We start from the raw sequence: 12,611 nt of genomic DNA on the forward strand, positions 1-12,611 counted from the left end.
TTTCCATAATTTGTTCTGCCTGTAATGCACTTTGAATTTCCATGCTGAAATGTGCTATAGAAATAAACTTGCCTTGCCTTAACTAACTAACTAACTAACTAAATAAATAAATAAATAACACCAAGGGCAACTACATTCAAAATCATTGTTTTGCTCTGAGACGAAATTCAGCAAACGGATGCACTAAACTCTGTAATAACCTACCTTATGAAATCCATTGTGCTTACTCTCTTCTAATTATAAATCCCTTTCTTGAAATTTTTTCTAATTTAATGGGTTTCTTAGAACTATAAATTCAACAGCCGTTTCATCCTTTCTTTGTGGCGTTGGTGTTGAAATAATGGCAACAATGTTTAGAAAAATGTCATTTGTGTCTTTAAATGTCTTTAAATTAAAAAAAAGTAATGGGTCAAAATAGATATGGCCACGAGGGGGCAGCAATGTACCTTTCCCCCACTAGGGGGTAGTAATGAGCGAAGCCCCTCGACAACCTATAAATGCTAAGCTGCGCCCTCAATGCTCCTTCAACACAAGCCGCTTGCTCAGATGAAAGAAGACGCAGTGAAATAGTGAAAATGAGGACACCTCTGGGCTTAACTCTCATCCCCCTCATGTCGCGTTGTAAGTATTTCGAGGTAACGCCTCAAATTGTCAAGTGAAGTTATTTAGTCAGCAGCAGAAGAAGATTTAGAGGTTGTTGAGTAGAATTTACCATTTGTAGACACGTGTAAATTGGCTGGTGCCATCTTGTCTCGGTACATCACGTTTATAACTTGAAAAATTCTAGATTTCGTTGCGATGACGTGATTGTTTAGTTCGTGAAGTATGATGAAAAGTGAGACGTTAGACTCATGACTAGGTTTTCGAACAAGGAGAATACATTTGGGCACTATTTTTTTCATTACACCGGAAGTTTCTGTTTCCGCACTGCCTCGTGTAGTTGGCTAGCATCAAAGCTACGTTTACTTATTATCCAAAGCAAAGGGTCAGTTTACAAACATATTGCCAAATGTAAATGAATCAGATTTTTTAAAACGTGTAGTTTACAGGAAGTCTTTGACACCCCTCTTCTGTTTTCCTCCTAGTGTATTACAGAAAATGCAGTGGACACGTGGATGAGCCAGATGGAGGATGACTGCTGTGTTTGAGCTTCGACAGAATGCATGATCTCTAAGGGCTGTTGGAACAAGCAGTCAGCCTTTTCCAGTAAACCATGAGAAAATGAGTTTGCAGAGGATCTCTGAAAAGAATGCTCCTGTCTACATCAAGTCACGTGGAAAATGTATGTGAAGCATGTGACAGATATATCAAGACATAATGTATACTTAGGTCTTATGAATTAATCAGAAGCTGCATCTTTGACAGCCTGGGCCCTCTGACGTGAGATATCCTGGGTTTTACTATTTCAGATGCAACATTAAATATCCCTACGCTTTCTGCCCGCCTATTCCCCATGGCGTCTCAGATTGAATTGGGGAGGATAAATAACAATTTCGTTACTATAAACCATGTATTATTAGTTTTAAAATGTAACCAGAAGGTAATTTATTTTCCCTGATTTGTTCAGTCTTGAGGTATAAAGCCTGGAAATGAAACCACCAAGTTGTTGAGGCAGCTGGAAGATCACCGTTAAGCTGGTGTGTTGAGAGCCAATACCAACCAGGTGAGTGCTTATGACTTAAGCCTTAGCTGCATCCACTGATAGACCTGAAGCAGGTTTTGTTGGCTTCTAGGTTTGCACAGAGATGCTAAACTGAATCTTCCTTGCGCTTTCTGACTGCTACACTGTAAAGCAGCACAGATTGAATTGAGGAATACAGTTCAACTGATTTATTGAAATGACCAAATATAATATTATAAATAAGACTGAATAAAAAGTATTAAAGAGAACTGTAAAACATAGAGGACTAGACATTACTGGATGTGTTTTTTTTTTACACTTATAGGCAGTTTTGCACCTAAAAAATGTTCCACTTTCTTGTAGGTAATCAGCAAGATGCTGGCGATGCCTGATGGAGAATTGATCCTTTGGAGGATCCCTTTTTTTTGTCTTGTCAAAATTTTTCTTCAGTCCTGACCACAACGATCACATGCAGTTTTTCTGCCGTCATAAATGTCCATCTTGGTGCAGCACATCTTTACAAAATGAAATTAGTAATCTGTATTCATGCAACTTGTCTGACTGGTGTAATGTGGTCTAATAAAATAAAGTTGTCTACATTCTTGAGTGTTTTTTTTTCAAGGCTTTGTAATACTTTCATTTCAAAGATGTAATATGTCTAAGTTTTAAGGGAAGCTGCTCTGCCACATCAACTCATTCTACACCCAAATATGGACAATAGTTAAAATACATTCTCTTTGAACCTGTTTTCTCATACAAAGTAAACTAGCTTGAATGTTTTTTGATCACTAAAACAGGGACATTTTATATACTTGAAATACTTTTTGTGGCGTTTTTGGGATGAAACTTGTGCATGTGATACTCAAAGCACAACATTTAACAAGACAAACTTTATTCTGTAAGTCAAATGTAATACAAGTAAAAACATGAAAAACTCTGAAGCCCAGATTTTAAAAAGAATTACAATACCTGTCCTCAGACTTAATCAACTTAGGACGATGAGTGAGCTTATCCCATATCATGAGAAATCATCTCAAAGGAAAAGTTCAAAATGTCTAAAAGGAAAAAAAAATCCTTAGTTTAAATCAGTTTGGCAGTTCAAAGCGTTTTCTGCGTCACATCTTTTGTCTTGAAGTTTATCCTTTTAACACTCAATGCACTACCTTTGGATCAAATCATGAAAACACCATAGTCAATGTTAAGATCCAAAGTAGCATGTTTTACCTTCTCAAATGTTCAGTCCTGTGTCCTTGGCTGAACTTCCCTGAATACATCTACTTTGAGATTATGCTAAAGCTGGGACAGAAACCACAACAGGGAAACTGATGCACTTTAGCATAAAAACCTCAATCTCTTACCCAAAGAGCCTCTTCTTGTCCCCCAACAAAACCAGATGTTACAGCCTCTCAACCTCTGCTTGATTCTTCACCGTGTGTGTGTATGTGTGTGTTTTGAGACCTGATGTATCAGTATCAGGTGAGAGCTCCAGTCCAGCCAAAGCTTGATCTGAGAGGAACCTCTCATCAAAAGAAAAGGTTGATTTGTCATACTCTATTCATCAGTCTTTTCTTCTCCTTGGTAATGTCGGTACTCTGGCTTGAGCTCCCATGTGTTTTTGTGTGTTCCCTTCACATTGTAGATGCCGATGTCACGCAAGATTTCTTTTAAGTAAATCTAAGAGAAAATACAATAAATGTGGGAAAAGATTAATAAATTATTCTGGTTTATGATAATATGATGTAAAGCTGTAACGCAATAATAAAACAAGTGAAAAGCTTTGCTGAGGTCAGCATACGCTAACCCTAGTCATTAAAAGAGAACTCTCATATCCCCCTCAGGTCTTACCACTGGCTGTTTAGTGATGTCCACAAGGTCTTTGATATTGTAGTACTGGTGCTTCTCAAAAGCAGAAAACAACATGTCCAACACCTGCTGTTTGTCAGCTCTGGCTCTCTTGCCCTCCTCTTTCTTTTTCCTCTCATACTCGAGCTGCAGGAGAGAGCAGAAAGATTTCAGATCTCTCATACAGAGCTGACCATCATAGATCCACACCAGAACATAACACCTTCACTGCAAATTCAGCTTTATGTCAATCATGTTGTGAAGAATGTAACACACTTTCTTTACAATACTGTATATGCACAAATCTGGAAGAATACACTTCTTAAGATATATTACACACAATATGGATGGTTAGTCAAGTAAAGTTCAAAATTTGTTGCTCTAAGTGAAACTAAGCCTTAATATATCATACTACTTTTAAATTTAGACTGAAAACTTTTTCAACTATTCATTTGTACTGTGTTTCTGTAAGTGTATATTCCCGTTTCAGTTAGGCTGTATTTCTTACATTGTACGTATGGTTGGCCACAGGTTTGTAGTTGTTGGTGACTGGACTTTTCAACTGTTGTGACAGTCTGGCTGGCTTAGAGGACTCCTCAATTTGTAACCTGTGAGATGATTGAATACACTTAAATTCCCCAGATTTCATGCAATTATCCATAATTATGATGATTTTTCACTGAAAAAAGGTGACTCTATGACAGATATCTATACACAGTTTTAATCACATATGATAGTAAGGGTTTACATGACAATCTACAGTCAGGTGTCAAACATCAGTGAATTAATTAAATGGCTAGGCTCCAAACTAACTAATGTGAAATCACTCACCTCTTCAGCCTCATGTAGCTGTCACTGACGGCAGGTCTGCATTCTGCTCTCTGCACCACCACTCCCTCCAAGGCTATTTTATCTGAAAAAGATGAGTTTATCAAAGTCTAAGTTTAAGACCATGTGTTTGAATGAATTTTGACGTTTGTTTACTTTGTATAGAAGGAGTGATGAGAAGTTGCATATACAAAAGGAAATTAATGAAAGAATAAGTTAACTGCTGGATGGATGCATAAAATAACAAGGTTTTAGCTTTTACATGAATCTAGTTCCGTCTTGGCTCTGTCCAATACTTGAGGGAAAACATTCACAGGTCGATTCCTGAAACTACATTATTTTCAACACTTAAAAAACTGTTTTAAACAACATCACATCTGGACTCGCTGATACTAGCGTCACCATGGGTTGGTGGCACTCTGCACATGTGCCATGTCCACTTGTCTGACATCATCTGATATTCTCCACTTTTCATTCAGACACAGTAAACTTGGTGTACAGGCTCCACATGATCTAGGCTCTAAAACAGAAGAACCATGGGTGCTGCTTCAGGGAGAAACTGGGTGCTTCTTACGGACAATGTGTCTACAGCCTTAGTACCAATACATGCAGATTCTTAAGCATGTATCCAGGTAACTACTGTGGTTCTATAATTTATTGATAAAAGTTACAGACACTCAGTGTGTCTGCTTCCTATTGGTGCAATTTTGTCACTTTCTGGTGAAACGTTAGACTCACCTGGACCTGCCCCTGCCCCCGAACCTGAGCTGCTGCCATCAGATCTTTCTTCTGACTGGCCTACAGGAAGGGAGGGAGGGATGGTAAACATGAAAATACAGGGGATGGGAGACGGAGGGAGGAAGGGATCGAACAGCAAGAACCACACCCAGGGTTTAGTCGCACACCCAAATGTTGATCACACAGTGCATCTCAGCGTTCTCATGTGTGCATGAGCAAAGCAAGCATGCCTTTGAAACAAGCACAGATACCACAAGCCACCAAAACACTCATCCACAACAGGCTACACAAAAATACCCCTTCTTTAAAGTAATATCAATGGAAAAAAAAAAACATTTCTACAAATTCTGCTGTACCACAATTTGAAAGATGTACTCATTAATAGTACTTGATTAAAGTTGCCAAGGTCAAAAAATATGCAGATAAGAATATAATATAAAAACTAGTTCAGGTGTAAAGACCTTTAACACATACACACACAGTGGTTTCAAATAGTTACACCAGTTTTCAAAGCTCACCAGCACCCACAGCAACAAAAATAACTACATCCAGAGGGCAGACAAGGGCAGTGATATTTTAACCACACCAAACACACACATGCACAAAGTAAAATCAACACCAAATTCAGCAATGATTTGTGTTGATTTTGATCTATTCTATGTTAATTCAATTTACAATTTGTCTATTGTGCCTGATCAGACATCAAATCAGTGCAGGTGATTGGCAAAAGACTGGAGAAGTCTAAACACAAACAAATTAACCGAAAGAGGATCAAACGATGAGGATAAAATTCTCTCATGGAAGGAGACGGGAACTCAGATCAGGCTGGATAATGACAAATTTTCGATAGGACAGCCTCTGCTGTTGTCTGTTGGGACTGTGGACTGTCACACCGGTGAAAGTTCACAACATAGAAAGACAAGCAGGCAAGGGCAAGTTTTTGCAGGAAAATAAAAGCGGTACTAAGAGAAGCCAGATGGGAGTCCCACCACCGGATCACACAGAACTTACCTTTGAGCTACAAAAATCTACTTCACATTTCAGACATTTAACAACACGGTTAGTACATGGTTGCAAGCATCTTATCCTATTGTAGAGCTGTTTTTTGCAGGGCTCTGATCTAACAGCTGACACTTACCTGATGAATTTTCTGTGAAGACGGCCAGCGTTTGACCACCCACTGACTGCATGGTGAACGGGTGCTCACGAGGAGCAGACACCGTCTTATCTTCTATCCCTTCAATTACAGTCAGCTCTTCATTCAATGTGAAAGACACCTGGAAAGACATGTCATCCACTTATCAGTGTTTCAGCCACTTTACTTGCTTTTAAGCTTAGTGCCAGTGTGCAGTGATTGAGTCTAAAATAAATGCAATGTCTTCTTTGATCACACACCATTAAAATGCAACTTAAAGGAAAAGCTACATGTAGAACTTGTGTGTCTGACTTCACAACAATGGCAATAATAAGAAATGATGTGGGATTGTCTGCCATACACATTGAATGATCTAAGCACTGACTACATAGATGGGGTTTCTTGTGTACAAACAATAGGAGCTGCGCGCGCAGCCAGGGGGCAAAACACTGCTTCGATATAAACTGAGATCTATTGTAGATGCTCTATTGATCGTAAGTTTCCCCTGGCGCAATAAATGTCATTTAATTGAAATTCTCGTTCTCTTTCATTGTAGCACAAAGCAGAAAAAACATGTTCTGAAAGGTCCATAAATATCACGAAATTTACCAGATTGTGATGGTTATTTTTGCTGGAAACATCAGTGACAGCTAACAAAGTTAACAGCTAATCAAAGTAAGATGTTTATGACAATGCTATACTTTACGGCCTGCCGAAAAAATAAAATTATTATTATTACTATTGTGATTATGATGACTACGACAGTTATGTGTGCGAGCTTGTTAGCACGGCACATCTATGATTAGCACAGACATAGCTCAGGCAACTTACATCAATAGCTTAAACAGATCGGACTTTATAGATTATCATAACAAACTCTTTCTCAGTGATGGTGGGAAATTACCAGACCCTTATGGTATCCCCAGCAACGAGTGGATCTCTGATATGTCCAAACAGCCTGTTATTACTTGGCCCATATAATTACCTTATAGAGAAACCCAGTGTGTACACGAAAGAAAATCTGCGTGCCTATAAATCTTTGGACGCGTATAATTATGTACTCTGTGGTCACGTACAAAACCTCAATATTTATAATACTGGGTTCGGTTTTTGCGCATTGAGAGCAGGTGTCCTGACTAAAGGTAAAACCGTATGATGCCTGGGTGTACGTGCACAGGGATCTAGGGTACATCCTAACCCTTTTTATGGCTTGAAGCCACAATCTCCTCCAGTTCTTCACAAAAGGATGAGATCCTCTTGGAATATTGAACAACTTCCACCCATCCTTTTGCCGGTTGGTGCAGTTAACCGCGCAGCAACTCCTTCTCATTTTTGCTCCTCTAATGCTACTGTCAACAAAGTGCCTCACTTTCTGCCCCCTGGCTGCGCACACACATCGGTGATGACGTTGCACAGAAACCCGTCTATTTGCAATAATCAAAAACGATGTGGCTTTCTCAAAACTTGTTAATCCCTGACCCTGACCATAATAAGAGTTGAGTGTGTTATAATGACATTATTTACCTCTGGTTTCCCCATGTTTCCCTTCCTTTGAAAGGAAAAATAAGCAAAAGTTAGGATGAATCAAGTGTTCATTATAGAGTTCAATTTAAATACCTAACAGCATTATATGTATTTACTAGTATCTAATTCACAAAATTTAAACTCTTTCATAAGATACCCTCTACACACACACACACACACACACACACACACACACACACACACACACACACACACACACACACACACACAAATAAAAAAGGTGATGCCCAGTGGCCTCGCATACTTGCAGATTCGGAGTTTCCCGACTTCTCCTCTGCCCGTCGCTTTTGCCCATTGCTGAGAGAGGTATTTGGGCACCTGTAGGGAGGCAGATGTCCATGAACATATGAACATATCAATAAGAGCTGCTTTTAAGAACATTCGTTCAAATATTTATCAGTTTTGCAGAGGTATTTCCTCATTACCAGTGGTCAAATCATGGGGGCAACTTTAACACGTTTCAGACGTTACACCTAACTCACATGAATGATGAATGCTGTAGCCTATGCTTAATCCGCTTTTGAGTGCATTCACATTTGCTGCATGCTGGCTGCCTTAACACACTATGAAATAAAATTACTACCACCAAGAAATAATTCTTAGATGAATATGTAAAGATTACTGTTGTCCAAGCAGTTATAAAGCTCTGTCTGTAAATTTTAGATTAACTATCCAGAATCTTCCTGACTGTGGCTCTCTCAACAGTATTCGGTCACGTTTTGCTTATATTGCGACTCTCAACGGTTAGAATAGTCCATTTATTGGTCAATAAAATAATTATACTGTCATTAGAAGAAGTTAAGATCGGTTTATATGTGATGGCTACAGGTTAGCCACAAAACATCTTCAACGTGCGTTGTGTTTCATTGTAGCGCTGGATGCTAAGCTACATTAGCATGAGCATGGGTGATACTTAAATGGATTACTGTTACTGTATCATATTAGTAGGCATATTATATTATATTAAGTAACAATATTACAACGACGTGTACAGACCTTAACGAGCCACACACCCGTGTTCTGCTTGGCACCAGTTAAATCCACTTCTCCTTTCTCTGACATCTTTATATTTCAAAAATCCTGTGGCTTCCAACGGTACTGCCATACGCATGCGTAGAAGAAAACAGATGTACGGTGACGCGAACGGTCCAAACTTAACTTGCGTCAAAACCACAGTCGATGATCAAAACCTGGTCAAAACGGTAATCGCAGAGCATTCCCATAACATAACATATAACTAAAAGTAAGTGTGGGAGCCATGAATGACTTTATAGTTTATTTATTATGTTACAGGGTTTTGGGGTATGATGTGTGTATGTTATATGTGGTGAGAAATTGATCAGAGATGCCGCTTCAGTATCAATTTTCACGTTACCATCAGTTTGTCATCAGTTTAACATTATTTTCATCGATAAAAGTAAAACGATTTCTTTTTGGATTTAGGTGATTTTTTGATTAAGCAAGTCTGATACTTTACTAGGCCCAATCTCAGCCCATCAGCAACTTCTTTGTTCTACAGTAGGTTCAAGAACTTCACACACATGGGTCATAGGTTTAAAAAAGAACAGTTTAATCACTGTAAAAGAAATTGAAAACAGCTTAAGGTACACACGAAAGAGATAAAACTGCATGAAAGTACATTTTACAGCAGTCTGTACAAAACGCTTTCACAGATTTATTCAATCCCTGTGGCCAAAATAAAAAAACAATCAGTTCTGAGATTTAATATACAAGAATATGAATTTAAGTTTCAAGTCTCTAAAAATACTAGTCAAAGCCTCTATCGGTGGACCAATGCAGCATGAATCATGCCTTTTAAGTTCTAACTTTTCTAAATCCATTTTGGTTTTAATCCAACTTGGAAAACATTTCATGATCTCTAAAATTGGGCTGCTTCAGTGGCTGAACTGCACTGCTAATTTTGTGTAAACATTTATTATTTAAACATAACTAAGTAGTATCACCCTTAAAGATTTATAACTAATACATAAATATATTAAGTGTGGCTTGTGTTTCACAGGATGAACATTAACTGAGAATAATTTTTAACATTCAAAACATATACTCTCAAAATGTTTACCAATAAATGAAAAATATATGTTTGTTTTAATATTTATTGTAATATCCAAGATTTTTATAGTATAAAAATCTAACCTCAGCAATATCTCTGTCATATCCTTTTGTTAACGGCGAACACAAGTTCTGTTTAACACTTAAAAACAATACAGGAGAATCCATGTCACAAAGTCTGTGATTTACAAGACGTTACCAGCTAGACAGATGTAGCCTGTTACAACAGGTATTTTATACCTTGATCATTTCACAAGAACATTTTATCTTTACTGTAGGAGAAACGTGTGTTCAGTTCCTGAGATTTCTTCAGTAGGCGTTGCTTCTGTGCATCATCAAACCGATTCACCTGCAGGTCTGCATCCCGGTCAAACGGCTTCCTCTCCACCGGTTTATCAGCCTTCTGTTTTGCTTTTTCCTTCATCGTCTTGGTGTGCAAACTCATCAGAGACTCAGCACGTTTAGACTCCTGGTTGGAGAGAGTGGGGATAAGTAACATGTGGGTACTTGGGTGATCTTTGTTATGTATGCCATGACTTATCGCGACATGAACATGCAGGAAACAAGAGCAGTGAGGTAGCACCACTTACATTATATTTAGATACTTTCTCAGCCATTTCCAAGTCTCTCCGGGAGAGTTGTGGGGCATCATCAACTTCCTCTGGTTCACCTTTCTGCTTTCGTTCAAGACGTTCCTTTGGGTAAAGATTAAAAGAACAGAAATTAAATAAAAATGTAACAACGTTTGATCAAATACAGCAAAACAGAAGGAGAAAAGGTCTTTTTTTAGCATTACTTACTCTGGCCTTGCGCTCTCTGTCTGCTGGTGTATCGGTCCAAATAGAGCGATCCTTATTTTCTGGTCCTGACCTTTTCTTGAAGGTTCGAGCACCTAAACCTATGTGCTGCAGTTCTGGTGGAAGTTCTGTCATCCACGATTCTCTGGCAACCACTTCAGGAGTTTCCTAGTCAATTAAAAACATAATACAAACAAATTCAGACTGAAAAAGAAAAGAATAGAAAAAGAAAAGAAAAGAAAGAAGTTTTTTGAAGAATATATTTTACCTTTGGGAGTTTAATGTGGAATGGTGTAGCTAAAGATTTTGTGATAGGTAGATAACACAGGTGAGAGCTTTGAAGACAAAAATCAAGGACTCACAACTCCTGTCAGCTTGTCCTTCATCCTTTGTGCTCTTCGCTCAAAGTCCTGCGCCACAGAGTGCTGGAAGGGTCCTTTGGATGGCATGGGTCCAATAACATCATCATCCTCATCTTCGCTACTGGAGGACTCAGGTTTGTAGCCCGGGGGTAAGGCAGGCCCTGGGACACCCTCTCTATCTTTACCATCATCCTCATCATCATATGCTGCTCTGCGAAATCCAGGAGGCAGAGCTGGACCTAACATGGGTGGCCTGTAGGGACATAATGCAGCTACATCATCCAAAACTGAAATACCTCTTTTTACACTTCCACTGTAGAAGTTATAATGTTACCTTTCTGGTGAGCTTTGCTGTTTCTTAAATCCTGGTGGTAGGGCTGGTCCAAAGAAACCATCATCATCATCGTTTTCCTGTGACTTTGATTTCTTGACCCTGTTCAAAATACAATTATCATCAGTACAGTTCCTGTGACTCTTGATGCTGAAACTCATAGATTGATATTGAACCTACTCCTGTGCAGCTGTGTGACTTGTTTTGGCTCTTTTAAAGGACACCTCCTGATCGCTCTCATCAGAGGAGCTCGATGGTCCTCCTCGTTTATAACCAGGAGGCAAAGCAGGACCAAGAACTACCAGAGTGACACAGGAAAAACATTACTTTACTCGAATAAGAAACATTTTTAAAGAACTGTTTCTACTTTATTGAATACTTTCTCTCCTGTGTAGAGATTTCATGTAAACAAATAAATTAGTTCTTACATCCTCTTTCACTGTCAGAGTCCTCATCGCTCTTCTCTTTTCTGAACATCGGAGGCAGGGCAGGTCCCATAACTTTATCTGACGACATTTTTGTAACTAGTATCTTACTCAATGATAAGTCGTGTATTTCAATAAATTTCTTCCCAGAAAAGTAAATGCAGCGGAGCCTCGACGGAGACCATTGACCTATTACACAGGAAGTAAAAAGCTGGGTCTATTTTTTTTGTCAAGCTACTAAATGGCAGGCACATCGAAACGGAAATGAGCTATCAATCTTAAAGGAATGGTTTCCCCCACGAACTAACTTTTAAAAAGCAGATATAAGTTAAATTTACCTTTTTTTTTTTTTTTTTTTTTACAAATATAACTTCAAAAGTGTCTTATAACAATTGGAATTCAAAACGATTGCCCCTTCAAAGCATTTCAATGAATTTATTTTGTTAAATTAAAGTTTCATTATAATCAGTATAGCCAAACTGCGATTACTTTTTTTCCACAATCCTTCCCCTTAATAATTAAATTTACAAACACAGTAATCATTAAAGTTTGGATAAAAATTCAATCAAGTAAATTCATAGAAAATTTGAAGTGGTGAAAAGTCGTCGTAATTTCTTTTACTCTGGAGGGTCAAGGCGGAAGTTATTACGTTTCAATGTTTCTGACGGTCTGACACGGGGAGCGGCTCGACGACGCTGAGACGGATTGACTGGTCGGGGAAGTGACGTCGGACGCCGGTTTGACTGGATTGTCAGAGAGCGACCGTTGAGTAGAATTCTATCTCGGACTGTTTTGACACTTCAGATACATTCTCACCTCTCTCATCATTGAACTGTACAGAACAAGTTGCATTGATTAGAGGAGGAAAAGGACTGTTCATGGCTACGGCCAGGGGAGGGGAAGGGGGGTTGCAAGTT

The 12,611-nt window shown here is 38.7% G+C and overlaps 2 protein-coding genes, 1 long non-coding RNA gene and 2 other non-coding genes across 8 annotated transcripts; 3 read left to right on the plus strand and 2 right to left on the minus strand.

Moving 5' to 3' along the window:
• The first annotated feature begins 484 nt into the window (after positions 1-484).
• On the plus strand, positions 485-2,203 carry LOC141788312 (uncharacterized). 3 transcript variants are annotated; one of them, XR_012598126.1, is made up of 4 exons: positions 485-621; positions 1,086-1,282; positions 1,568-1,663; positions 1,985-2,200. It is a non-coding gene; the product is annotated as an uncharacterized LOC141788312 (long non-coding RNA). The 3 variants fall into 3 exon arrangements; XR_012598127.1 differs by having other exon boundaries at positions 510-635; positions 1,985-2,203; XR_012598128.1 differs by lacking the exon at positions 485-621 and adding an exon at positions 687-985 and having other exon boundaries at positions 1,985-2,203.
• On the plus strand, positions 1,351-1,486 carry LOC141788397 (small nucleolar RNA SNORA31). Its single transcript, XR_012598140.1, has one exon. It is a non-coding gene; the product is annotated as a small nucleolar RNA SNORA31 (small nucleolar RNA).
• On the plus strand, positions 1,690-1,822 carry LOC141788396 (small nucleolar RNA SNORA31). The gene has a single exon (XR_012598139.1). It is a non-coding gene; the product is annotated as a small nucleolar RNA SNORA31 (small nucleolar RNA).
• A 325-nt stretch (positions 2,204-2,528) lies between the features above and the next one.
• Positions 2,529-8,855, minus strand: LOC141788311 (general transcription factor IIF subunit 2-like). 2 transcript variants are annotated; one of them, XM_074667217.1, is made up of 9 exons: positions 8,706-8,855; positions 7,954-8,027; positions 7,689-7,713; positions 6,168-6,306; positions 5,030-5,089; positions 4,295-4,376; positions 3,972-4,071; positions 3,467-3,610; positions 2,529-3,295 (listed from the first exon to the last, which is right to left on the minus strand). In XM_074667217.1, exons 1-9 carry the CDS (start codon positions 8,769-8,771, stop codon positions 3,173-3,175), a joined length of 813 nt encoding a protein of 270 aa, XP_074523318.1. In that variant the 5' UTR covers positions 8,772-8,855; the 3' UTR covers positions 2,529-3,172. The 2 variants fall into 2 exon arrangements, with proteins under 2 accessions (XP_074523318.1, XP_074523319.1); XM_074667218.1 differs by lacking the exon at positions 5,030-5,089.
• A 495-nt stretch (positions 8,856-9,350) lies between these two features.
• Positions 9,351-11,909, minus strand: gpalpp1 (GPALPP motifs containing 1). Its single transcript, XM_074666703.1, has 7 exons — positions 11,698-11,909; positions 11,450-11,567; positions 11,273-11,371; positions 10,939-11,191; positions 10,580-10,744; positions 10,370-10,474; positions 9,351-10,248 (listed from the first exon to the last, which is right to left on the minus strand). The coding sequence occupies exons 1-7, from the start codon at positions 11,783-11,785 to the stop codon at positions 10,030-10,032; spliced, it is 1,047 nt and encodes a 348-aa protein (XP_074522804.1). The 5' UTR covers positions 11,786-11,909; the 3' UTR covers positions 9,351-10,029.
• Positions 11,910-12,611: the final 702 nt, after the last annotated feature.

This window comes from Halichoeres trimaculatus, unplaced genomic scaffold, assembly GCF_033239565.1.
Source record: "Halichoeres trimaculatus isolate MK-OKI-2021-1 unplaced genomic scaffold, fHalTri1.1 fHalTri1_scaffold_3, whole genome shotgun sequence".
Lineage (NCBI taxonomy): Eukaryota > Metazoa > Chordata > Actinopteri > Labriformes > Labridae > Halichoeres > Halichoeres trimaculatus.